Genomic DNA, 25,204 nt, shown 5'->3' with positions numbered 1-25,204 from the left:
ACACAGAGAATGGACTTGTGGTTGCCAAGGGCAGGGGGGAAGGATGAGGCGTTTGGGATGAGCAGAGTCAAGCTATCATATATAGGGTGGATAAACAAGGTCCCACCGTATGATGGCTCAGCTGGTGAAAGAATCTGCCTGCAGTGTGGGAGACCAAGGTTCGATCCCTGGTTGGGAAGATCCCCTGGAGAAGGGAACGGCTCCCAGCTCCAGTGCTCTGGCCTGGAGAATCCCGTGGACTGTAAAGTCCACGGGGTCACAGAGTCAGACACGACTGAGGGACTTTCACTTTCACTTCACCGTGTAGCACGGGGAACTACGTTCAGTGTCCCGTGATAAACCCTAATGGAAAAGAATATGAAAAAGAATATACATAACTGGATCACAACAGCAGATACTCAAACACCGTAAATCAACTATATTTCAATAAAATAAAAACAATTTATGGTTTGTACAAGAGCCACTTTTCCTCTGTGAGTCCAACATCCCACTGCATCCAATCAGGACACTGAACCTTGTCAGAGCTCCCCAAGTGTTCCTGTGAGCATTTGCTGAGAGGCAGTAGGTGTCACGGTCAAGCACCCTGACTTGGGAGCCAGCCTAAGTTTAGGTGAAAGTCGCTCAGTCATGTCCGACTCTTTGCGACCCATGGATTATACAGTCCACCGAATTCTCCACACCAGAATACTGGAGTGAGTGAGGAGCCTTTCCCTTCTCCGGGGGATCTTCCCAACCCAGGGATCGAACCCAGGTCTCCCGCATTGTGGGCAGATTCTTTACCAGCTGAGCCATAAGGGAAGCCCACTTGGGAGCCAGCCTACTTGAGCTCAAATCCTGTTCTACCACTCAATAGCTGTGCAACCTCTGTCAATTATTTACTCTCTCTCTGCTTCAGTTTCCTCATCTACAAAACAGAGATGTCCACAGTAATTACCTAGTAGGGCTGTTATGAGGATGACAGTCACTAACTGCATGTAAAGGGCTTAGCCCATAGTCTGGAACACTGTGAGTGCTACACAACAGCCTTTGCTCATATTACTTTATATTTAAAGGCACTTAAGAGAGGGAACTTTTCATACTGTTCATGTGGTTCTCAAGGCAAGAGTACTGAAGTGGTTTGCCATTCCCTTCTCCAGTGGGCCACAAAGAATGCTCAAACTACCGCACAATTGCACTCATCTCACACGCTAGTAATGCTTAAAATTCTCCAAGCCAGGCTTCAGCAGTACGTGAACCGTGAACTTCCAGATGTTCAAGCTGGTTTTAGAAAAGGCAGAGGAACCAGAGATCAAATTGCCAACATCCGCTGGATCATGGAAATAGCAAGAGAGTTCCAGAAAAACATGTATTTCTGCTTTATTGACTATGCCAAAGCCTTTGACTGTGTGGATCACAATAACTGTGGAAAATTCTTCAAGAGATGGGAATACCAGACCACCTGACCTGCCTCTTGAGAAACCTTCCTTCAGGTCAGGAAGCAACAGTTAGAAGTGGACATGGAACAACAGCCTGGTTCCAAATATGAAAAGGAGTCCGTCAAGGCTGTATATTGTTATCCTGCTTATTTAACTTCTATGCAGAGTACATCATGAGAAACGCTGGGCTGGAAGAAGCACAAGCTGGAATCAAGATTGCTGGGAGAAATATCAATAACCTCAGATATGCAGATGGGAGAAGGCAACGGCAACCCACTCCAGTACTCTTGCCTGGAAAATCCCATGGATGGAGGAGCCTGGTGGGCTGCAGTCCATGGGGTCGCTAAGAGTTGGACACGACTGAGCGACTTCCCTTTCAATTTTCACTTTCATGCATTGGAGAAGGAAATGGCAACCCACTCCAGTGTTCTTGCCTGGAGAATCCCAGGGACTTGGGAGCCTTGTGGGCTGCCATCTATGGGGGTGCACAGAGTCCGACATGACTGAAGCGACTTAGCAGCAGCAGCAGATATGCAGATGACACCACCCTTATGACAGAAAGTGAAGAGGAACTAAAAAGCCTCTTGATGAAAGTGAAAGAGGAGAGTGAAAAAGTTGGCTTAAAGCTCAACATTCAGAAAACGAAGATCATGGCATCTGGTCCCATCATTTCATGGGAAATAGATGGGGAAACAGTGGAAACAGTGGCTGATTTTATTTTGGGGGGCTTCAAAATCACTGCAGATGGTGACTGCAGCCATGAAATTAAAAGACGCTTACTCCTTGGAAGGAAAGTTATGACCAACCTAGATAGCATATTCAAAAGCAGAGACATTATTTTGCCAACAAAGGTCCGTCTAGTCAAGGCTATGGTTTTTCCAGTGGTCATGTGTGAGAGTTGAACTGTGAAGAAGGCTGAGCGCCGAAGAATTGATGCTTTTGAACTGTGGTGTTGGAGAAGACTCTTGAGAGTCCCTTGGACTGCAAGGAGATCCAACCAGTCCATCCTAAAGGAGACCAGTCCTGGGTGTTCACTGGAAGGACTGATGCTAAAGCTGAAACTCCAATACTTATGCCACCTCATGGGAAGAGTTGACTCATTGGAAAAGACCCTGATGCAGGGAGGGATTCGGGGCAGGAGGAGAAAGGGGATGACAGAGGATGAGATGGCTGGATGGCATCACCGACTCGATGGAGATAAATTTGAGTAAACTCCGGGGGTTGGTGATGGACAGGGGGACCTGGCGTGCTTCGATTCATGCGGTCTCAAAGAGTCGGACACGACTGAGTGACTGAACTGAACTGAACTGAAGAGAGGGAACAAATCCCCGCCAGGGTCCTAGGAGTTTAATTTTTGGTAACCCATCCCAAGCCCAAAATGTATTTGATGTCTTTTTCCTTTCCTTAAAAATTCTTCTGTGACATATTTAAATTCAACATACCCACATTTGTCTCATATAAAAGAATATTTAAGGCACATATTAATTAAGACAGATGCCCTCCAGCAAGATGCCCTCTATCTACTGCCTGGCTCTGGCGTCCAAAAGTGAAGCCACGAATCATGCCCAGTTTGATGCAAGCAGATGATTTCCAAGGTCTTTTTGGCACTGGTGTTTTGTAGTTTGGAAAATCAGTGTCACCAGACTCCAGGGACCTGCTCCAGTGGCTGCCTACCTGGCATCACCCATGTTTCCCATGCTGCTGAGCTGGCATAGATTTTACACCAGAGCTGAGGTGTGATCTGTGCCATAGGGAGCAATTGCCCGGAAGGCACAGTTGCTCCAGCTGTTCTGCCTCTGTGTCACTCACCCGTGCCACAGACCCGATTGTCTATTTTAAGGTGGATACACAGAAAATAAAGGAGGCTGGCAAAGAAGTGAGCGTGTGTGCATGTCAAGTCGTTTCAGTCATGTCTGACTCTTTACGACCCCATGGACCATAGCCTGTCGGGCTCCTCTGTCCATGGGATTCTCCAGGCAAGAATACTGGAGTGGGTTGCCATGCCATCCTCCAGGGGATCTTCCCGACCCAGGGATTGAACCTGTGTCTCTTCATCTCCTGCATTGGCAGCTGGGTTCTTTACCACAAGTACCACCTGGGAAGCCCAAAGTAGTGAGTGGAAGGATTAAAGGAGACGCTTCATGGGATAAGTTCCTGCAGGAGTTTTTTGTTTGGATGCTTAAGAACCAAGAAAAACGCACCGGTAATCACGATCATTCGGGATCCTCCCATCTTCCACTACGCCCCGTGTAGCACTTCTCTAACTCCGTGCAAGCCACCTGGACAATGATGGAATCTGACACCTCTCCCCCTAATAAAGATTTAAATCTACTGCTAAATGTGTACAGCACTCTAGCAGCACTCTGCTAAAGGTAGGGGAATGACTAAATAAATCATATCACCACCACCGGCCATTAAAAATTATGGTAACAAGAGTTACCATTATGGTAACCAGACAGCAGTGACCTCTGGGAGGTAGAGAGAGGCAGGCGCAATCAGGAATGGTGGCATGGGGCTTCTAAGGACTTGATCTGGTGGGCTACTTCTTTACTCAAATGATAGGTCCTTGAAGTTTTACTATTAAAATGAGTACACATGTTCTATAATCATCTGTATGTGTGCTACATTTCACAATAAAATGAACAACACTTTTGAAAAGAAATAATTATGGTAATGAAGACCATATTCAATTCAAAGTAATAAGCAAAAGAGCAAATTTCAACATTGCTTGCAATCCCAATCACAATTCTGTTTTTAAAAATCATAGGCATGAGAAAGAAGACCAGAGGGAAACACACCAAAATGCTAATAATGCTGAGATGATGGGTAATCTTTTTCTGTTGCTCATTTCCCAAATTTTCATAATGATTAAAAAAAATTATACTAAATCCTCCAAAGGAATCTTTAAAAGTACGATTTTTAAAATTCTTTTTTTTTAAATTTTATTTTATAAAATTATTTTCAAATGACTTTCACAGCTATTATCTCACTGCTTCTTTTGTAAAATATTTATCTATTTACTTTTGGCTGTGCTGGGTCTTCACTGCTGTGCGGGCTTTTCTCTAGTGGTGGCAAGAGGGGCTGTTCTCTAGTTGAGGTGCAAGGGCTTCTCGTTGCGATGCCTTCTGTGATTGTAAATCACAGGCTCTAGAGCATCCGGGCTTCAGTAGCTGCAGCACATGGGCTCAGCTGTCCTGCCGCACGTGGGATCTTCCTAGCCCAGGGGTCAAACCCGTGTCTCCTGCATTGGCAAGCGGATTCTTTACCACTGTGTCACCAGAGAAGCCGTATCTCATTACTTCTCGCATCAGTTTGGAGGGAGTCACTATTAAAGAGTCAATGAGTGTTTGTTAAGTCGCTTCAGTCATGTCTGACTCTCTGCTGCCCCATAGACTGTAACTCACCAGGCTCCTCTGTCCATAGGATTCTCCAGGCAGAATACTGGAGCAGGTTGCCATTTCCTCCTTCAGCTGATAATAAATATGAAATAAATTTTACAGACTGGAACATGGAAGAAGCATTTATGGCTTGCACTAAGTTACGCCATTGGCTGGAGGGGAAACTTCGACTGGGTCCCAGGTCTCCTGAGTCCTGATAATCCCTTGACTTAGGGGACTCAGGTGTCCTGGGGCTCCAGGATCCCCACTCTTAGGTGCAAAAAGCTGCTACCTAGGCTTTGGTCCTGTGGTCCAAAGTGGGTGTCTATGGCACAGAAGCTGGACTACACACCAGAAGGTCCCCAAAGATGCAATCTCTGCCTTGGGTACTCCTCTCACAGCCCCTCCTACCTAGCAAGGCACCAAGTTCATGGGTAAAACTCTTTGGAAATACTCCTTGGAAATGTTAAGAGAGAGAAGGAGGAGGAGGAGAAAGGAAGGAAAATGTGTGGATGGAAAGTGGAGATTGCTCTCACTGTTTTCTTTGTGGTGTCCTATCCCTGCTCCCCTGAAGATGGTCATTTCCTGGATGTAGCTCAACTTCATCAACAATTCTGCCACTGACTAGGCAGACAGAAGGGCTTCCCTAGAAGCTCAACTGGTAAAGAATCTGCCTGCAAGGCAGGAGACCCCAGTTCAATTCCTGGGTTGGGAAGATACCATGGAGAAGGCATAGCATAGGCTACCCTCTCCAGAATTCTTGAGCTTCCCTGGTAGCTCAGATGGTAAAAGAATCTGCCTGCAATGTTGAGACCTGGGTTCGATCCCTGGGTCGGGAAGTTCCCCTGGAGGAGGACATGGCCACCCACTCCAGTACTCTTACCTGCAGAATCCCATGGACAGAGGAGCCTGGTGGGCTGCAGCCCACGGGGCCGCAAAGACTCAGACACGACTGAAGTGACTGAGCACACACACAGGGAGACAGAATGGGCTCTGGGACTCAGGGGTTTCCCCAGAATGCCTCCCTTGATTGGTAATTAATGATTCCCCTACTGGAGACTGGCTGTGTGTCCCAACCTCAGGGAATCCTTATGTGTTAGATGCCATTATGAGGGCCGTTCTTCAGCTGAGGAAATTTAGGCAGAGAGTGAAATGACTTATCCAAGATGACACAGCTGAAGAAGTGTCACAAGATAATGGGCTGAATCCCAAATCAAAGTGCCACCTGCCACATTTCAGAGCCCACGATATGATGCCTCCTCGTGTTTCCTGAGGGAGAAGACTCATATTAGTAATTCCCCATGCAAATCCACTTGATAGAAAGTGTGGGTTTTGGAAAGCAGAAGAGAGAAGAACAGAATTCCCTTCCTGAGGTGCAGAAGTGGGCTGGGCCAGCAGGAGCGGGCTCCAAGTGCTCTTTCCCTGGCGTTTCACTTGGCTCTCTAGAGCTGCGAGCAAATATAATCTGGAGGTTTGAAGAAGAATAATGGAGGGTGGGGGAAGGAGTGGGAAGGGACTATTCCCTGGACTAAGAGGAAGGGCTAAAACTTTTAAATATATCTTGAACTTTTTCCCCCCTCTCTTTTGGCTCCCTGCAAATGTTTTGATGTTTAGATTCGGTTGCCACAGTGGGCTGTTTTTAGCTGCCTAGTTCCATCCCCTCCCCTTTTAACTTTTTCCCTTTCCTTTTGCACTTGCCCCAACATGAAGCTTCCAATTCTTATCTCACTCAGCAAAACATACTGGGGCTGGTTCTGAATGTGGATTCCCCAGGCGTTTTCTCCAGCGTAAAACCTCAGCAGTATTCAAGTCTCTGCTTAACCCTCTTTCATTGAGGATTAACCCCTTAAATAACTCTACCCAGGCTTCCTTCTCAGGGAGGGGACAGGCATTCTTTGCCTTGTGCAGAGAAGCCCTGTGGTCTGGGAATCCTCTCCTGCCCCTCCCTTAGATGATACACGGGTTGGGGTTCAAAAATCAGGGTAAACTGAGGACGCACCGAACTCAAGAATCGATCACCCCACCGGGGCACACACCCTGGGGCTGTTTCCTTCCCCGGCTCTTTCCCCGCTGTCTCTCTCCGACCTGGCAGGTTTCACAGTCCTCCTGCGGGCTGGGGGCAGGGAGGCACGCAGCAGTCGTTTTTGTTTTCCTTGGATAAGAGCTTCATTGACTAGAGTGTGGACTGACTTCTCTGTCAAGATTCTTATCGCTTTTCAAGTTTCCGTGAGAGGGCGACGCTCAGACTTCCGCGAACAGCTGACAGTCTTTCTACCCAGGTGTGACTTGGGTATTCAGAACCAAGAATGATTAGAATGAAGCAGGTTAAGGAAAGAAGCGGGAGGTACCATGGTAATAAAAAATAAACCAACCACGGGTTGTGGACTTCTCTGGCTTCATTACCCTTCTGTGGTATTGTGTTGCGGAGGCTGGTCTGGCTGTTTGTTTACCTACGCTCCAAGCTGAATTTCCTCTTAACGACAAGACATAAACCTCCACACATCTGGCTTGGGTGTATTAATGGATTCCTAGTTTAAAATGTAAACCGGTTAAAGATTTCTGTAGGCATTTCACAAAGGGGAAAAAAAACTAGTCGGGTAGCCTTCACGTGTTCTCCCCCATCTCCTTGTTTCGCTTTATAAGGGTGGTGTTTACTCGAGGGCAGTGGACGAGCATCTAGAAAAGATATGTAGAGACGCTCAAATAACTTTCATGCAAATTTGCAAACGCCCTTCCTCCTGCTCTCGCGGTGTTCTACGGGTTGTTAGGACACGCCCGGGGTTTACCTGGCTGCCCCGGGTCTACCTGCCGGTGCGTGGGCAGGAGGGCGGGGTGAAGAGGCGTGGAGCGGGGTGTGGGGACGTGGAGGTGGGGCCGGGAAGTCCGTTACCAGGGTGAAAAGTAAAGCAAAAACAACGGCCCCAAGCTTCCCGCTCGACTTCGCTGGAAATTCGCTGAGGTCCTAGGCGGCATCCCCTAGGACCCTGCGTAGGACCTCCAGGCTACACGACGGGCCGGGGGCGGGGGCGGGGGTGGGGTGGGGGACGACTTCCCAGGCCGCTCTCTGCGGGGTCCTGGGCCCGGAAGCTTGGGGGCGGGTATGTGTCCCGATGAGGCTCGGGTTCTGGGGAGCGGAATCAGGGTGCTGGGGACTCAGCTTTACCTATAGCTCTGAGGGTATCTATCCCAGGCCGCTGGGCAATCGGAGAGGCTGGGGAGACTGGCCGAGCACTCGAGGGTGCGGGACTGTGTGTGTGTAAGGGAGGGAAATAGACACAGAGAGGCCCTTCCATGACGGCTGTTAACAGTCGAGTGGGGCGGGGCTGTGGGAGAGATCTGGGCTCCCAGAGCCTTCTAGTTCCTACCCCCAAATTGCCACACTAGGACCCTGGACCGTCTCTCTCTCTCTCTAAAGGCAGGTGGAAGCAGGTACCCCTAAACCCCACGGGCGCGCGGTTCTCCCTCTCCCATAGGTGCCAAACAGAGCTGGCCACAGTCGCGTCCACCCACATTCGTCAATGAGCAGTTGAGACGGTCTCTGGTCCTAGACAGCTGGGCTCGGGGAATCGGAACTGGAAGCTCGATTTTAAGATTCAGATCCAGTTCTGATGAAGACTCGGCTCGAGTCTGGGCCGCGAGATCCCGCCCTTCCCGCCACACGACTTTAGGGAGAAAAGGATTTCTGCTACGGGGCCTAATTTGCTATACGGTTAATGCGTCTACAGCCCGGGCGGTCCGGTCCCCGCGCGATCCTCTCTGGGCGCAGGAAAACATGCGAAAGCTGAAGGTGTATTTTCCAGCAACACTGCCAGAAAGCCGGGCGACCCCCGCCCGGCCCGGCCCGCGGAGACCAAAGCACCTTCTCTTTACTTCTCCTCCTAGTCTCTAGGCTTCAATCTTACTTTTAGCCCTTCTCTGAGTTGACTCTGAGTTTTTCCAGGTCGCTCATCTTTTCTCGGGCTTGTTCGTTTCACTGTCAATTTCAAACGTTTTGTGGCTGTTAAAAAAAATTCTCTCCCTGCCGCTCGCCCTGGCCTCAGCGTCGGGTTCCCAAGCCGCCGGGAGGCGGTTCCGCGTGTGCGCCTATGTGGGGTGTGCTCGAGCCCCGGGCGTGGGCGCACCGTGCCCTCCGATCGCTGACAAGTCTTCTCACGGTCCCGGCCACAGAGGTCACCCTCGGCGGTAACGGCGTGGATTCACCGTAGGGTGCCTCTAAGCTCTTCTCCCACACTGGGGAAATGACACTCCTCTTCGTACCCCGTCCCCTACTTGAAAAGGAGGCTTTTGACGGGGAAGCGGAAGGGGGGGTGTGTACTTTCCCGAAGCTCCAGAAAATGACCACGCATTTTAGAGAAAGGTCGTTTCTAGCTTCCCAGTCTCACCTAGTCTGGGCAGCGTCCAGGACCCACCTCTCCAACCTCACCCCCAACCCCCACCTCCCCAGCCTAGCGGAGGGAGAGATGCCAGCGCGGTGGAGTCATGCCGCTGGCTTGGGCACCATTGGCTCATGCCTGGAGTACGCACATCTGGCGGCCAGCCCGAGCGGCTCCGGTCCTGATATGGAGCGAGAGGGCGGGCGGGTGCGTGCGTCCCAGGAGAACACGCCGCGGCCGGCTCCTCCCCGAGCTTGCATCACCGGCCCCCCTTTTCCCCTCCTCCTCGTTGGCCCCTCCCCCCGCCCCGCTCACCCCTCCCGCCCTCCAGCCCAGCCTAGTTCTGCTGGTTCGCCGAGGAAGCTATTAATAGCATTACGTCAGCCTGGGATTGGTAACCCAGAGTATTTGGGCGCGCCGCCAGCCGGAGGGCTATAAAACGGGTGATGCAACGCGCTGCCAGCCACAGTCGCACGCAGAGAGGCGCACACTGCATAGCGCTCACTCTGCGCCGCCGCCCCAGCGGACCCGCCAGCCCGCGCGCCGGTCGTGAGCCCCTCTGTGCTCGCCAGCCGACCCCGCAGCCAGCCAGCCAGCCCGACCCCACCCCGACCCTGCCCGCCCTCCGGACCCTGGCCGCCCCGAGTGGATACAGGAGGTGAGCGCGGCGAGAGTGGCTTGCTTTGATTATCTTTGCGCCCCTCTAGTAACCAGTCCCCGACCCCCGCGCCCACCCCCCGCCCCCCGGCACTTGCCCCGCAGCCTCCAGCTTAGAAAAAACTCGGGCTGAATCTCTCTCCCAGCCACCGCTGCTCTTCCGCGCTTTAGAAACTTTCTCGCAAAGAACTTTCTCTTTTGACTTGGGGCGCGAAACGTTCCTGGTAACTGAGAGGTCGTCCGCCGGCGTCGGAGCACAGCTCCTAGCCGCCCTCGCGTTTACTTACTCCCGGGGCGATCGAGGTGCTCAGATCGGTGGGTGCTCAGAGTGGCCGAGCCAATCAGGCTCGCCAGCCGGCTCCATCCCTGGCTCGGTGCGCCGGCACTTGCTACTCCCGAGCCCAGCTTTCCCGGGAGGCCGGGGCTCGCGGAGCGGCTGCCCCAGGGGCGGAAAGGAATGAATGGGAAACGAATGGGCGAGCCGGGGTCGCGGGCGCTGCCGCTGGGGGTCGCCCTGCCCACCCCGGAGCGCTGGGCGGCAGGATCGCGCTGGTAGCCGGCGGCGAAAGTTAGTTAGGATAAGTTTTAAGAGGTGGCGCGCGCTCCTGTCGCTGCCCTGGGGCAGAAGGCGGAGAGAGAGCACCGGGGACAGGTGCCGGAGACTTCTTGACCCAAGTTTCTCACACGCTTTTCTATCGTACCTGTGAGTCCAGTTCTGGTCTCTTCCTCTGGTGGCTCGCGGATTTCTCGGCTTTTCATAAGAGACCCACCGTTGGGGATTGGGGAGGGAGCGAGAGTGCGAAGCCAGTTGAGATATTTGAGAGACAGGATCTGTGATCCAGGAGCCGGGACCTGAAACTTGCACTGCCCTTAGTGGCTTGGAGCCTCAGCATCCCCAGCGGGGAGGTGTGGACATATAGAGGCTCCTGGCCGCTCCGCCTGTTTGCAAGCACAAGGTGCTGGTTGGGCCGGATAACCATTACGGTCCTTTCTGGACAAAGGTTTTCAGATTCTAGAGTGGTGTTAACTGAAAGAAAAGCGACCTAGGAGGGGACTTGAATGAGGGGGCTTGGATGTCGCTGGCCGCCCTCTGAGGCAGTGAGGAGAAAGGGACTTCTGTACGGGGCATCTCTTCCCTTTCCAAGGTGCTTTCCACTGGATGGTTCTCCGTCTCTGCTCCCCACCGCCCCCCCACCCCATTTTCATCTCATCAAATTACTTCCTTTCCTCCTAACCGTTTTCTTTCCCCTAATTTAATTACCAAATCACAGTAAGCTGCCTTTCCTATGAAGGAGTTGCTCACCCCTTAATAGAGCCAGAAAAAAATAAACTGGGCACTAGAAAATGTGGGTGCCCTCTGAATGCATCTGTTTCAGTGTGGGTGACAGTCACATCTGTTTGGGAGCCTCCTGCTCTTTCAGTTTGAATGAAGGAGAAATTGGTATGACTGTCCCCTTGTTTTGCAGCTCCCATTTGTTGTAGAATAACACTGCAACAGGTAAACACAGCAACAGGTAAACTGTTGCTGTAAGGATTATCTGAATGAGGACCCGGGTGGGTTGCAGTTGTTACTGTCTAAATGGTTTCAGAGACAGCACTGCAGGAAGCACACCAGGCGCGCAGTGTAAATAAAATACAGCCCCCAGCACCTGTGGCAGCCTCTGGATCCTTCCTGTCTTAACCCCACCATTCTCTCTCTCCCCTTGGTCTTTTCTCTCCATTATTCTCTTTTTTACCCCCATACTCCTTCCCTGTCTTAATCCCATCAAAGCCTCCTCTCTTGTGGGCATAGGCTCCTCGGACTGTTGACTGTTCATCTACCTGGCCATTGGCTCTCTTCTCCTTTGCCATTGCCTTCTTGGGGATGGAGTAAAATGAACAGCAGGTGTGTGGTCAACAGTTTGGCCTGGGCTGGGCCACTCACCAGCTTTATGGTGACCTTGGGCAAGTCACTTTGCCTTTCTGGACCCCATTTTACTCAATTGCAAAATGAAGATCTGACCTAAATGACTCTAGTTTTGGATGTTCTATCCCATTGTACAGAGCTCATGATTTCTTCCTTTTTCAGTTGGGCTGGGCAGGGGACAGGGTCAGTGGTTCCAAGTGTTACTCGGCCCGGGGAGGAGGAAGTATGCAGCCAGGACACCACAGAAACCAGAAATGGCTTCATGTGTGAGAGCTGGCTACTTCTCAAGTACTTAAGACCAGTGGAGACGAGCTGGTGCCAGCAAAGAGTGGGGTGGAATTGATCTGTCAAGAGCCCTGAGGTCAATCAGAGTGCAAAAGAAGCTGTGACTGAGCTGAGTTTCTTGAGGGCTCCAGTTAACGTCTGATTAATAGGACCTAGTTTCATTAACAGGAACATTATGAGCCTCCGCCCCCACACCCCTGAAAGTGGATCCCATCACAGTAATAATGGCTTCCCGGGATGTGTGTAAATCCACTTTCGTGTTTGATCTTCCCGACAGCCCTGTAAAGGGACTGGGGCAGGCAGTACTGGTCTCTCTTTACAGACAAGGTGACCGAGGTCCAGGAAGCATGTCGCTGAGAGCTCAGCGTGTGAGTGGTAGTATAGATGCCTGCAAGCGTCGTCTCTGTCCTGATGCCTAGTCTTCCACCTACACCTGGAGTGTCTTTGTACCTCCTTCCAGTGGACTAGGAGAAAGACCAAGATAGGAAGTTAGTGAAAGAACTGGCTCCCTGCTATGTTTTACAAGTAGTGCTTAGTGGAAAAAAGATGAAAATTAAAAGTGAAAATTCAATGTAGTAGCAGCTACTAGGAAATAAAATCTGGGAGCTGAATTTCTGGTTAGAGACATAGATGAGTAAAGTTTCACTTTCTTGAAAATGATGAAACTACTGATGATATGACAGGATTTTTGACTAGAGATAATGATGCAGAAGCCAAATGCAGGTTCTTTGTAACAAGTCTGGACAATTTTAAGATCAATATAGAAAGTCAGCTCAGAAAATCCTCTGAAATGTTTTTCTCCAAACAGAGATATTCAAAGGTCTCAACTTTCTGAAAAACTGAAGCTTTACCTTCATTTTTCTTCTCAAGGACACAGCTTTGAGTCTAGGCTTATCACACTTTTAAGAGAACGAGGCAACAAATAACGAGAAAGTATCTCAGTTCAGGTCAGTCACTCAGACGTGTCCAACTCTTTGTGACCCCATGGACTGCAGCACGCCAGGCTTCCCTGTCCATCACCAACTCCCAGAGTTTACTCAAACTCACGTCGGTGATGCCATCCAACCATCTCATCCTCTGTCGTCCCCTTCTCCTCCCACCTTCAATCTTTCCCAGCATCAGGGCCACCCAAGACAGACGGGTCATGGTGGAGGGTTCTGACAAACGTGGTCCACTGGAGAAGGGAATGGCAAACCACGTCTGTATTCTGGCCTTGAGAACCCTGTAAACAGTATGAAAAGGCAAAAAGATAGGACACTGAAAGAAAGTATCTCAAGAAACTGAATATTAGTCGAGTGCAGGAAAAGCCCATTTCTCTACAGATACCATTGCTTTACTTTCTGAAAAGCTTTTAAACATTTTCACAACCAGTTTGCATCTTCAAGTAAGCCCACACAATGCTTTTCATAAAAACATTGCATACCACTGGCATTCTTCCGTTTCTTTCATCAGGACTGCTGACTTTACACTAAGATGGGGAGAAAAAATCCCAAAGAGCAGATGCCAAGCCCTGAAAGCTCATTAATAAACTTGGGAGATGAAATGGAACTACACTCAACTGCAGTGGAATTCAAACTGCCTCTGTAGAAGCGAGCCGTGCAGTCCTCCAGACAAAGGCCAGCCCAGTGGTAGCTCTGAATTCCATTCCTGAACTATTGGGCTTTTAATAAAGTTGGAAAGGTAGGGAAAACACAAATGCCTGGGAGGATCTTAAGTCTTTCTGGCTTTGGAAAGCTGGCTTCTCAGAGTTTAGAACCTGCCAGAAAAGTCTCCTCCCAACATCCTAAGATTATAGGATTAAACTGATAGGAGAGCATCAGTTCTGATTCATGACATATGGCTTTGGGGAGAGAATTGGTCGATTCATACATTTCCTGGGTTTCTTTGAATAGTCAGCAATGGTGGTGGTTGTTGACCTGGAATTCTTGCCTCCATCTGTGGATCTTGGATCCACTGGGGGATGTAAAGGTCAGAGTGTTCTATTCATTAAGTGTTTGAGATCAGAGAGAGTGACCAGCCACCCATCTACCTGGACCCCCTCAGAGCCAGCCCTGGGCTGGAAAGATCCCTGGGAGGCCTGATAATAACATATTTCCTAGTTGCATTATGTTTTTCCAGGGCATATTCAGGTATTCTTTCGTCAACGCCTTGCCCAATTCTCTGGGAAAACAGGGTGATTGTTACTAGCCTTCTTTCTCACAGAGGAGAGAGAAGGCTCTGGGAGGTATAATGATGACAGAGGAGGAAATGGGCCCCTAGTCTTGACGTTCTGACCCCAGTCTGGGAATTTTGTGGATAAAAGATGCCCTAACACGTACTCCCTGAATGCGGGGGGCAGCCCAAGTGTACACCCAGGCAGAGAAAGCTCAGCAATTCATCTCAGAGTTCAAGCTTTCCATAGCCCTTTGTTTTGTCTCCTTGTCTATCCCTTCAGCTCCAGGGCCCTCACCCCCTCCCCACACCTGCTCCCAACCCCCAAGAAAACTGTGCTCTGGCTTTTTGTTTGCTTTTGCAACATAGAGAATCATATTCTATATTCTGTAAAGTGGGGGCATGAGTTTCGGAGTCCTGATGCTGCCGCCTACTAGCTCTGTGACTTTGGCCAAATTATTTAGCTTGTCTAAATGTTAGTCACCTTGTCTCTACAGTGGGACTGGGACCTAAGTGGGTTCTCATGAAGGTGAAGTGAGATAACGCAGGTAAGGTTTCTGGTATGAAGGAGGCGCTTGTGAAACATTTGCCGCTTGCCAAAGGGCTTGGATGTGGCTAATGACCCCAGCTTCCCACACGGAGAGGCGTACTCCAAGGGGACCGCCCACCCTGACAATTCCCACATTCATCTCCCTTGGAGAAGTGACTGCAGGGGTGAGGGGCTTGGCCACTCCTGGAGGGAGTATACGGCAGGGAGAGATTTACAGAGAGCTGTTCCAAACTGGAACCATGGAACCATTATTATCTCTGCTCCCTCCCCGCACCTTTTCCCTTGGGGTTCCCTGGGCTGTAGAATGATAGAGATAGATGGGACCTCAGAGGCCATTTGATTTGACCACCTCTCACCAATTTCACATATTCAGTCGGATGGTCTCCAGCAGTTGGCAGGCATTGGGAGCAGCCAGAGCCAGGGTCAGGTTCTGGAAAGATCCACAGTGGGACTCTGAGCCGGTGCGGCAGGAGCTCCCAGACTGTCAGATGGAGGCTGAGCTCAGGTCTCACACCACTCCCTAATGCCAGATCCAGTCCCAGCCCCCTGTGCCCCCAGCCCATGCCCCTCCAACCATTGTAGGGCTGAACACTTCCTCAAAAAAAAAAATCCATATTCTCTGCGCCTCACTTTTCTTTACTCTGAGGTCTTTTGCTTCACCAACCTTAACCTTGAGGGGTGACCTGAATTCCCACACCCAGTCCCTCTTAAACTGGGATGAAGAAACCCACCTGCGACCGTGACTGTCCTCACTCTCACTGACTCGGCTCCAACTTCCCAAGGGAGAGGCTTCAGAGATAGATTTCCTAAACTCAAGGGTCCCTGCTCCTTGCTTTTACTTTCCACTCACAGATAGATTCTACCAGATTTCAGATACCCTCTGAGTTTCTCTTTATAAAAGAGACTGCAGATGGGGTTACATAGAGTCTCTCTGATTTTTTTTTTTTTTTTTTTAATGCTCTTCCTCTTTTGGACTGTTTGAGGCTACATTTGCATATATGCACACCAGCCAACACTAATAGCTCCTGTGAATTCAGAATAGCCTGAAACGCCACTCTTTATAAACTTCAACCAGGCATTTTATCCACATCACTGAGCTGGGTTTTTTAAGAACCTGTTTTACTTAAGACAGGATGGCAGGAAATGAAAACAAAGCAGAAGCCGAGGGCTGCTGGGACCTTCCTCTGGAGGTGGGGAGGTGGGGAGGTGGGACTTGGGTATTGGAGGTCGCAGGTGCGGGGGTGAGGGTGGGGGGACTTGATCCCGAACCCCCAGATCCCTGAAGTAGTTTGGGTTTCCATGTGTCTTTTCAGCAAAATGATGCTTCAACACCCAGGCCAGGTCTCTGCCTCGGAAGTCAGTGCCTCTGCCTTCGTCCCCTGCCTGTCCCCTCCTGGGTCACTGGTGTTTGAGGATTTTGCTAACCTGACACCCTTTGTCAAGGAAGAGCTGAGGTTGGCCATCCAGAGCAAGCACCTCTGCCACCGGATGTCCTCGGCGCTGGACTCCGTCACCGTCAGCGGCAGGCCCCTCGAGATGTCAGTCACCAAAGCCGAGGTGGGTCCTCCCAGGGGTGCCCGTTCTTCCTGCGCTTACTTGTCGCACAGCTCGCCTGCGCCAGGCATGCTGTAAGCAGGGGGCCACAGTTGGATATTGGGTCTGGAGTTTAGAGGAGAGTCAGGGTTAGAGATAGTGTTGGAAGCCATCAGAGTGTGGAGAGTATGGAAAGCCATGAATCTGCACGAGATCACCTTCTGCGCCCAGTTGTTTCGAAGAAGCAGAGAGTGCGGTGATGGTTTTCAACACCACAAGAACCCAGACTGTGGAACAAGGACCAGCCAGCCATGCTCACCGCCTTGGTACAGGTTCTGACCGAAGTTCACTTCTGTCTGTGGCGCCTGTGCGGTTCTCCACTTGGCAACCTTTTATAAGACGCCTGGAGTAATAGGCATGCTGAGAAGTTTGAGGTGGTTGCTGGTGATGCTGGTGGGGGGTGGCTCTCAAGGACTTCAGAGCTGAGTTCTCCACTGTTCTATTGGCCTTGCTCTTCTGGATGCAAGATGGGAGTGTTTCTGGCTCACTTATCTGACATGATCACTGCCTTTGGGCAAGAGGTAGTGGACCTAGCCAGAAAAGAACCGAGTTTAAAAGGCAGTTGTGGGGAGGGGGGTGAAATCTTTTATGATTCTAAAAAGGGAGGTGGAGGGGCTAATAATGTCTCCTCCATAGAATTGATCCAAGGGGTTAAATAAGATGGCATTTGTGAAGAGTCTAACAGAGGGCCTGGCGGAGAGTTAGCGTCCAGTGAATGGGAGGCAGGATGATGCTGTATGATGCTGTATTCATAAGACGTCATTAGGGGCATTGGCTGTACCCTAATTAACCTCAGAGGAGGTCACTGGTGCCTAGTCCAACACTGAACAGTGTATGGTGAAACATGGGACCCTCAAGGAAAAAATTAAAAAAAAAATCTTGTCTAAGTAAGTATCTTAAAATAACAGAGGCAGCTATACTCCAACAAAAATTAGTTTAGAAAAATACCTTGAGATAACAGGATGCCCTGGAAGTAGTGGGGCCCATGGAAAGAAGGAAAGCATTTCAGAAGGATGTGTGGAGGGCTCTTCTGAGGAAGAAGCAGGCCTCTTGCTTCATGGAAACATTCCTTAAAGCCACTCATCCACTCTGCTTCTGTGTTCATCCAGTGATCTTGGGATCTGTGATCAGTTTAACAAATACACTTTTCTATAGGGAACAGGATGCACCTAATGGTCTAACTGAGTGTTCTGGTCTCCTTGGTGGTGACTATAATTCACAACCCTGCAGGCATCCTGTGTGTCTGGGCAGTGCGAGCCTCCTCCCCAGGTCCCGGTCCCCTCTGAGAAGGCAGCTTGGGGTGACCAGGCAGCTGTGACCCAGAGAGGATGTGGGATAAGGAGACACACGCCTGGGTTTACATCCGTTTTGCAGCCTGCTTGTCTGGTCGCCATGAGCTGGTGACTCCTGGGCCTCCTTGAGCACAATACTCTTGGCCACTCTTTGCCTTACTTCCATGTCCATAAAGTGAGGGATTGGGACTTGCCCTGGTGGTCTAGTGGTTAGGAAGTCACCTGCCAATGCAGGGGACACGAGTTCGATCCCTGGTCCGGGAGCATCCCCCACATGCTGTGGAGCAACTAGACTCAAAAGCTGAGTGCCTGGAGCCCCTGCTCTGCAACAAGAGTAGCCCACACACTGCAACAAACAGTAACCCCTGCTCTCTGCAACTAGAGAAAGCCCGCCTGCAGCAACAAAAACCCAGCACAGCCAAAAATAAATAAATTAATAAATTCTTTTTAAAAAGTGAGGAGGTTGAACTACATGGCCCTTAGAAAGGCTTTCTCATGTCTGACAGTGTGTGACTCTTGAGATTTGCTCTACTTTCAAGTACTTCCTCTTATGAGAAAACTTTGAGTCCTTCCTCTACAAAAATATCTGCAGAGTTAGTTGCAAAGGAGATACTAGAGTTGCTGATTTCTTGATGAAGACATCTATGATGAAGTTACTGATGATAACTGAAGCCTTCCATAGCACTGACCATAAGCTAAACCTTGTGCAGGGGACTTTATTGACATTAATTTGACCCTCATCACAACCCTATGAGGGAGGTAAGGTGATCCCATTTTATAAATGAGGAAACTGAAGCTCAGAAGAGCGTAATGACTTGTACAAGGGCTCACACCTGATAGGCGGTGAAGCTGAGATTCAAAGGCAGTTTAGTCTAAACCCAGCGTCTGCCTCTGTGGTTCTAGGATCTAAGACATAAAGGGTAGAAGTGCCTCTCATGTGTTTCCCCCTTGGGCTTGGTTTCCCTATGTTCCGAAGCCTCATCTCAGCCTAAGCTAAGTCAGTGTCATCTAACCCAGAGTCAGATATGAGGTGATCATGGTGGTCCAGAATCTCTTCCGTTTGAGGTGGGGCTCCCATGCCCTTTCCAGCTGTCTGGAGCAGTGACAAGTGACATGGAGGCCTGACATTAGTAGCCTAAACCATCACCCACTCTGCCCACTGTGAGTTCACTCCAGCTGGACTCCAGTCTCTGAGTCAGTCCAGCAACTGGACTTTGCTGATTCCCTATCAGTCCTCAGACAAAGTCAGAGTGATCATCCGTGGATGACCAGATCCTAAAGCTGGACGGGATTTTCTTCTCCGAGGATCCCAGGGCTGACTCAGGGTGGGGCTGAGGGAGAGATCAATATCATCAATAGTTGGATGAGTCAATGGATGGTTCTAGTTCTCCACCCACAGGTGGCACCAAGCCATGGGCTGATGATGCCTCTTTGATTGTGGAATAGGCTTGGGTTCGTGTTCTCTAGGAGTTGCGTGGGCCTCCTCTGAATTTAGGGAGGAGGTGCTATGATGATGCTCCAGGTGACGATGGAGATGGATAGAATATGAATAAAAGAGGCAGGGGGAATGGGTGGCGAGGTGATGCTCCTGAGGTCATTCTAGGGGAAAGGTCATACTTACTGAACAAAATCTGTTTCTTGCTCTAGTTGATTACAGTTATTACCAGTAGTTATCACTTTGAGTATCAAACTCTGATGTTAAAATCCAAATAAATGCTTTTTAAAGGTAAAATTTTAGTTCACTAGTATTGCCAATATAATTTTAACAGTTCTTTGATTTCCATTATTCATTCTTAAGTGTGTGTGCATGTGCATGCATGTGTGAGTATGTGCACGTGTGTGTGTGCATGTGTGAGTATGTGCACGTGTGTTAAGATTTCATGCAAAAGTCTAGAGCTTTACTTCTGGATTCTTCAGGGCTGCCCTGGTTTGTCAGTTTTAGCTGGAAATAAAAGGCAGTGTATTTGAGGTGGGTTGAATTTCTGGCCTCCCTTTAAGCTTATGCCTCTTGAATTTTACAGGTAGCCCCTGAAGAAGATGAAAGGAAAAAGAGGCGACGGGAAAGAAATAAAATTGCAGCCGCCAAGTGCCGCAACAAGAAGAAGGAGAAGACAGAGTGCCTGCAGAAAGTGAGTGCCTGTTTGCCTTGCCCCTCCCATCACTCACACCTGGCCCCTCCGACCTCACGCCCCATGGGGAGAGGAGTTTGAAAAACTACACCCAGAAGTGCTTTCCCAGGAAGGACATTGTAGCTGGTGGCAGGAATGCCAGTTGCAGAACGAGGAAGTAGTAAAGCTGTTAGTAAGATAAATGTCTTTGGATGTATAAGATGCAGGTGTATGAATTAAAAACGACAGGATCATCTGATGCCCACACTCATCCTCAGTCAGTCCATACATGTCCAGAAGCTTCCGGGCTGTCGGATATGTCTGTCCAGTTCAAGGGGCTTCACTCGCCCATTTTCCTGAGAAAAGGAAGCTGCCAGCTTTCATTTGGCTCACTGTGAAAAGCCTTTAATTAACGTCTTCCAACAAGTTATCTCCTTGCCGTCTTCCCACAAGTTATCTCCTTGCCCCGCAGGCAGAGGTTACATTTCTTTGCATTCTTATCTGGTTCTTAACTCTGCAGCCCTTCTCCTTGGCACAGCTGATGGTCTGTGCTCCCAGCTGCATTCAACAGGCTCCCCTTCCGGAAAGGAGAAACACCTGTGGGAAGGGTGTCTCCGGGCAGGTGGAGCGGGGCCCTGGTGCGGTCCTTGCAGCGGCTGTGTCCCCTTCCCCAAGTGAGGACAGGCCAGGGCAGAGTCTTCACTCGGGTTCCCTAGGTCCCAGGTTCCTCAGGTTGCATCAAGGGGGGGGGGGTCAATGAAAACTAAGACATTTTGTTTATTTCTACGTACGTTCTTTCTGTGGAGATGAGCTTCTCAGTGAAATCAGACTATAAACATATAAGACTATAAACACCACTGAGTCTGGATTTCTTTCCAGCCCCCAAGGTCCTTTCAGGTCCAGACAACCTGCCTACAGGCTATTTGATTCTTAGAAAGGAGGTCTCTGCTGTTGGTTCTACTGCTGTTCCGTTACTATTAGGATCACAACCTGCCTCCGCCTTGAGTGGAGACTCGAGGATATCTCTGAAGGAGCTCTGGGTTCAAAGGCTTCTCCAAGCTCCGGACTCCCTCAAACTTAATGCTGCTCTCCCAGCTTTGTGGGGCTTCATAGCAGGGCGCCAACAGCATTCCCCTGCAGGCCATTCCCCACTTGATGAGCCCCGATGTATTCCAGCCGTTGCCCCTGCCATCCAGGGGCCACCGGCAGGCCACCCCTTCCTCACTGGACCTTGGTTCCTTCCCTTGTTTCTTTTTTGGCTGCACCAGGCAGCTTGTGGGACTTTTGTTCCCCAACCAGGGATCGAACCCAGGCCCCAGCAGTGGAAGCAGAGCCCTAACCCCTGGGCAACCAGGGAAGTTCCCTCGGCTCCTTTCCTAATACCTCTGTTGCTTGTGCCCCAGGAGTCGGAGAAGCTGGAGAGTGTGAATGCTGAGCTGAAGGCGCAGATTGAGGAGCTCAAGAATGAGAAGCAGCATTTGATATACATGCTCAACCTGCACCGGCCCACGTGTATTGTCCGGGCTCAGAACGGGCGGACTCCAGAAGATGAGAGGAACCTTTTTATCCAACAGATAAAGGAGGGAACATTGCAGAGCTAAGCAGCCGTGGTATGGGGCGACTGGGGAGTCCTCATCGAATCCTCCTTTTACATCCGAAACCCTGAAGCCATTGGAGATCTGACTTCCTATGCACCTCTTGAATCCCAGCAGCCAAGAACCATCAAGGCGGGAGTGCCCTCCGTGACTCAGCCGGGCCTTTCCACTCCACTCCAGAGTGGACTTTGGACCGGGGCAAGGGCATCTTTTGCCTCCACTCCAGGATTTAAGGCTTAACATCCCGGCCATCCTTGGATTCTCCAGATGACCCCCAGTTAGGGTCCTGCCTCCCTTGCATCTGGATTCTGCAAAATTCAGGACTCCCACCGTTAGGATCCATGCAGAAGAAGTGTCTGTAACCTTGGGTGGGTGGGGTGGGGCCACCTCCTCCGCTGCTGCTGCCACGGTCACTTGTAGGGGACATGGAGTGAGAATAGCATCTCGTGAAGTTGTGCAATGGCCAGGGTTGTGCTTTCTAGCAAATACGCTGTCCTGTACAGGAACTGCTGTGTGCAAGGCATTCGTTTCAAAACTAGGCATTGTGCTCTACTGATGTTTGTGCCGCACGACACTGCTGTGACTTTTTCATGACTTAGCTCAGGCTCTGAAAGTTTGGGGGGCTGTCGCCACGTGCAGTGTCTTACTAAGTGTTCAGATGGCCAGAAGGGCTTGCCAGCCCTGGGAGGACAGAACTGGGCTGGGCAGCGCTGAGTGCAGTTTTGTGCCAACAGAAAAGACGTCTTCCGCTTGGCTCTCAGGCATTAATGCGGGCCCTCTATTGCAAACTCAGTTATAAGGTCACAGGAAGAAAGCAGAAACACGAGTCCAGCTTCCAAAGGCTTAGGAGTCTCTGCTCAGTGACTTAGGTCAGGAATTTTTTTCTAGGCCAGAAGAGCCAAAGAATATTCCACTTTTCCTGTTCTTGCGATTGAAAACCACATTCAGTAGACACGCATTTGAAGCCACGTGATGCCCAGGCTTTAGCATTATTAGATGTTAATGGCATCATTTCTGTCATGCAGATGTTTGTAGAAATCTGGCCCAGAGCATTTATAGCTGTGAGAAAGTCTACTCACACTGGCCAGGAGGTCTCTGGCTACTATCTGTTTAAATTCTGACGTTTCTGTGAAATCCTCAGAGTGTTTAGTCCTACTCAGTAGTATCATTACAATTTTCTGTAAGAGAAAATATTATTTATCCTAGTATTCTTAACTTGTCAATATAATAAATTTTGGAACCAAGACATGGTGAACTAAAGTGTGGTGCTGGTTTCTGTTCTTTTAAATCAGTTGTTCCTTGAGCGCTAACCATTCTCCTCCCTTACCCTTTGGAGATGGTGATGTAGGGAGTGATTTGAGCTTTGACTATTCTTCAGGTGTTCTTTGTTCTCTGGGGTGCCACTAGGTGGGCTTTTTGACTTTCAATCCTGCTCCTCAATTTCTGGTTTCTAATGCTCAATCTCTCATTGACAAACACTAGGACACAGCAGCAAGTATATCCTTTAGACTTTTGGTACTAAGACAGAAATTTTATATAAAATCTGAATACCTGAACTTGCTGTTTCTCTGACTATACAAAGGCCTAAAATGTACACCTGTTGTTCAACTTGAATCTTACAGTCTGTGGTAGAACTCTTCGTGAAGGCTTCACTCGAATTACATTTCTTATAATGTCCAAATATGTGTCTCAGTGTTGCAAATAAGCATTTCAAATTTTGGAAAAGGACGTGGGGAGGAAGAGAGAGTATAATTTTGGACAGGATAAGTGTGATAATTCAGAGGAAATAGTCCACCTAATTTTCTGGAATCTCTGGAGCACGTGATTCCTTTAGGTCTCCAACAGAATCATGGTCCTTTGCTCTTGCCCTGTGCGCACACCTGACACTCACAGACTGGGAATAAAAATTGGCTCCTCTGTCATCAGCGCCGTTTTACAGAGCGATCCTGACTTTGTTGACTGTTCGTGCATGTGGATGGAGCCTGCTCCTTTGAACTCATGTTTGTTTCCTTTAAACTATCACCTGAGACACAGGTATCCTAATTTTGCTGTTTTAACTACATCTCAGGGGCAGCTCCTAATCTGTACAGAGCATCTGGTGGAAGTACCATTCACCGCTTCTTTCAGGAGATGATCTGTTTTCTTTATCTTGGTGGAGGGGGAAGAATTTCCTTGCATTAACCTTCTGCTTGTGCCACCAATCAGCCGTTAGGAAACTCAAGACAGTTTTAAAGCTGCCACGGACAACAATGAATTAGAGCGGAAGGAAGGGGGAGGCGGCTGTTGCGAGAAAAAGTGATCTGAGAAGCGCGCTGTAAATCATCAGTGGAACTATAAGTTCTTTGAACAAATGCACTGAAAATAGTTTTGTTGTCTGTCACCAAGTTTATGTTTCCACTTAAAAAAAAAAGGGGTTAATATGTATTTACCATCAAGTTGCATAGTTCATCTTGTTTCACACTCAGCAGCTAGGGGAGGTGAGGGTCTGAGAGGATAAACGGACGGGACCTCTGCTGGAGTCAGACGCCTGGTTGACAAGGTCTTTTCCTTGGGCTGTCACCTGCAGGGGTGGTAATGTCACACTGGATGGCATGGAGAGCCCACCCTGCCCCGTCTCCTCTCTCATCCTGTCCCCATGTCTTTCCCTGCGATCTGGCCTGACACTTGCTTCCAAGTATAAGAGCCACAAGGGGTCTGGCCCAGGACAGGATTTCTGGGATCAAAGCTTCCACCTTCTGCCAGCAGCTAAAATGCTAACTATTTTCCATCTTTATCCTAATTTCTCCCACGGGCTTTGAATAAATCTGAAACCCAAACCCACAGTAAGCTTTTCCTGTCTTCCACATCCCCTGCTCTTCAGTGGGGTCCAAGCAGTTTCTCAGTGGAGTAGTGTTTTCGTGGATTTGCCTGAGGAAAAACCTCCGAGGAGGCCAGGTTTGCCCAGTGAGGATCCTTCTCAGTTCTCACCATGGCTCTAACCACAGAAGCTTCTCTGTCTTACCGAAAACTGCTGTCAGGAAGGAATTCACACTGAGGCTTAAAGGGCCAGCTGAGACTGACGTTAATAATAGCTGACATTTACTGAGAAATGCTACTCAGTACTTTACATTATCTCACTTAATCCTCACAGCAACTATTATCCCCATTTTACAGATGAGGAAGTGGAGAGCTAAATAGTGTGCCCAAGGTCACACAGGTGACCTTTCTAAAGCTGAAAGCTATGTTTTTTAACTATAAAGCTTCTGAGCGGAAGTGTGTGTGTATATGTGGTAAAATACACATGAAATTCGCAACTGTAATTTTAAAGTGTACAGTTCAGTGGCATTCACAATACTGTGTAACCATCACCACGATCAAGTTCCAGAACTTTTCATCACCCTCCCAAAAAAATCCAATACTTCTCATTCTCCCCTCTTTCCAGCCCTAGGGAACCACTGACCTAATATCTGTCTCTATAGACTTGTCTCTCCTGGATATTTCATGGAAATAGAATCATTATAATACGTGATCTCTTTCACTGAGCATGTTTTCAAGGTTCATCCATGTCGTAAAATGTATCAGTACTTCATTCCTTTCTTTGGCTGAATAAGTATTCCACGGCATAGACTACAGTTTGTTTATCCAATCATCTGTTGATGGGCATCTGTGTGTATTTTAACGGAAAGATCGCCCTTATCCTCAAGGCATGACTCCCTAAGGTGGGAGTTCAGGCATTGCAATCAAACTTCGGATAAAAGAGTTGGGAACAGGGGCCTTTCTCAGAACTTTCAAGCCACAATTTAGAAATCATTTATTCTGTGATTAGCTCTGTGAGAGTGGCAGTGAGGCAGAGTGTCTAACAGTACGTGTTCCCTGTAGGTGTCAAGGCTTCCAAACAATTTCTGCCCAATAGAGAGATATTA

At 49.3% G+C, this 25,204-nt stretch overlaps 1 protein-coding gene across 3 annotated transcripts in view; it reads left to right on the top strand.

Annotated features, from left to right (window-relative positions):
• The window catches only part of ATF3 (activating transcription factor 3), a 55,071-nt gene extending 32,509 nt beyond the window's left edge, over nt 1-22,562 (top strand). Inside the window, exons 1-4 of one of the 3 annotated variants that reach the window (XM_027565650.1) lie at nt 9,625-9,823; nt 16,028-16,271; nt 19,621-19,728; nt 21,111-22,562. In XM_027565650.1, coding sequence (XP_027421451.1) covers nt 16,032-16,271; nt 19,621-19,728; nt 21,111-21,308 — 546 coding nt within the window. In that variant the 5' untranslated portion in view covers nt 9,625-9,823; nt 16,028-16,031 and the 3' untranslated portion in view covers nt 21,309-22,562. Of the gene's footprint in view, nt 1-9,624; nt 9,824-13,266; nt 13,694-16,027; nt 16,272-19,620; nt 19,729-21,110 lie in introns of those variants that run through there. The other 2 variants (XM_027565653.1, XM_027565652.1) reach the window with 2 other exon arrangements.
• The last annotated feature ends 2,642 nt before the right edge of the window (nt 22,563-25,204 follow it).

Source organism: Bos indicus x Bos taurus, chromosome 16, assembly GCF_003369695.1.
Source record: "Bos indicus x Bos taurus breed Angus x Brahman F1 hybrid chromosome 16, Bos_hybrid_MaternalHap_v2.0, whole genome shotgun sequence".
In the NCBI taxonomy this organism is placed as follows: domain Eukaryota; kingdom Metazoa; phylum Chordata; class Mammalia; order Artiodactyla; family Bovidae; genus Bos; species Bos indicus x Bos taurus.
The sequence above is the reverse complement of the archived record's forward strand: the minus strand, read 5'-3'. Positions and strand labels throughout refer to the sequence as shown.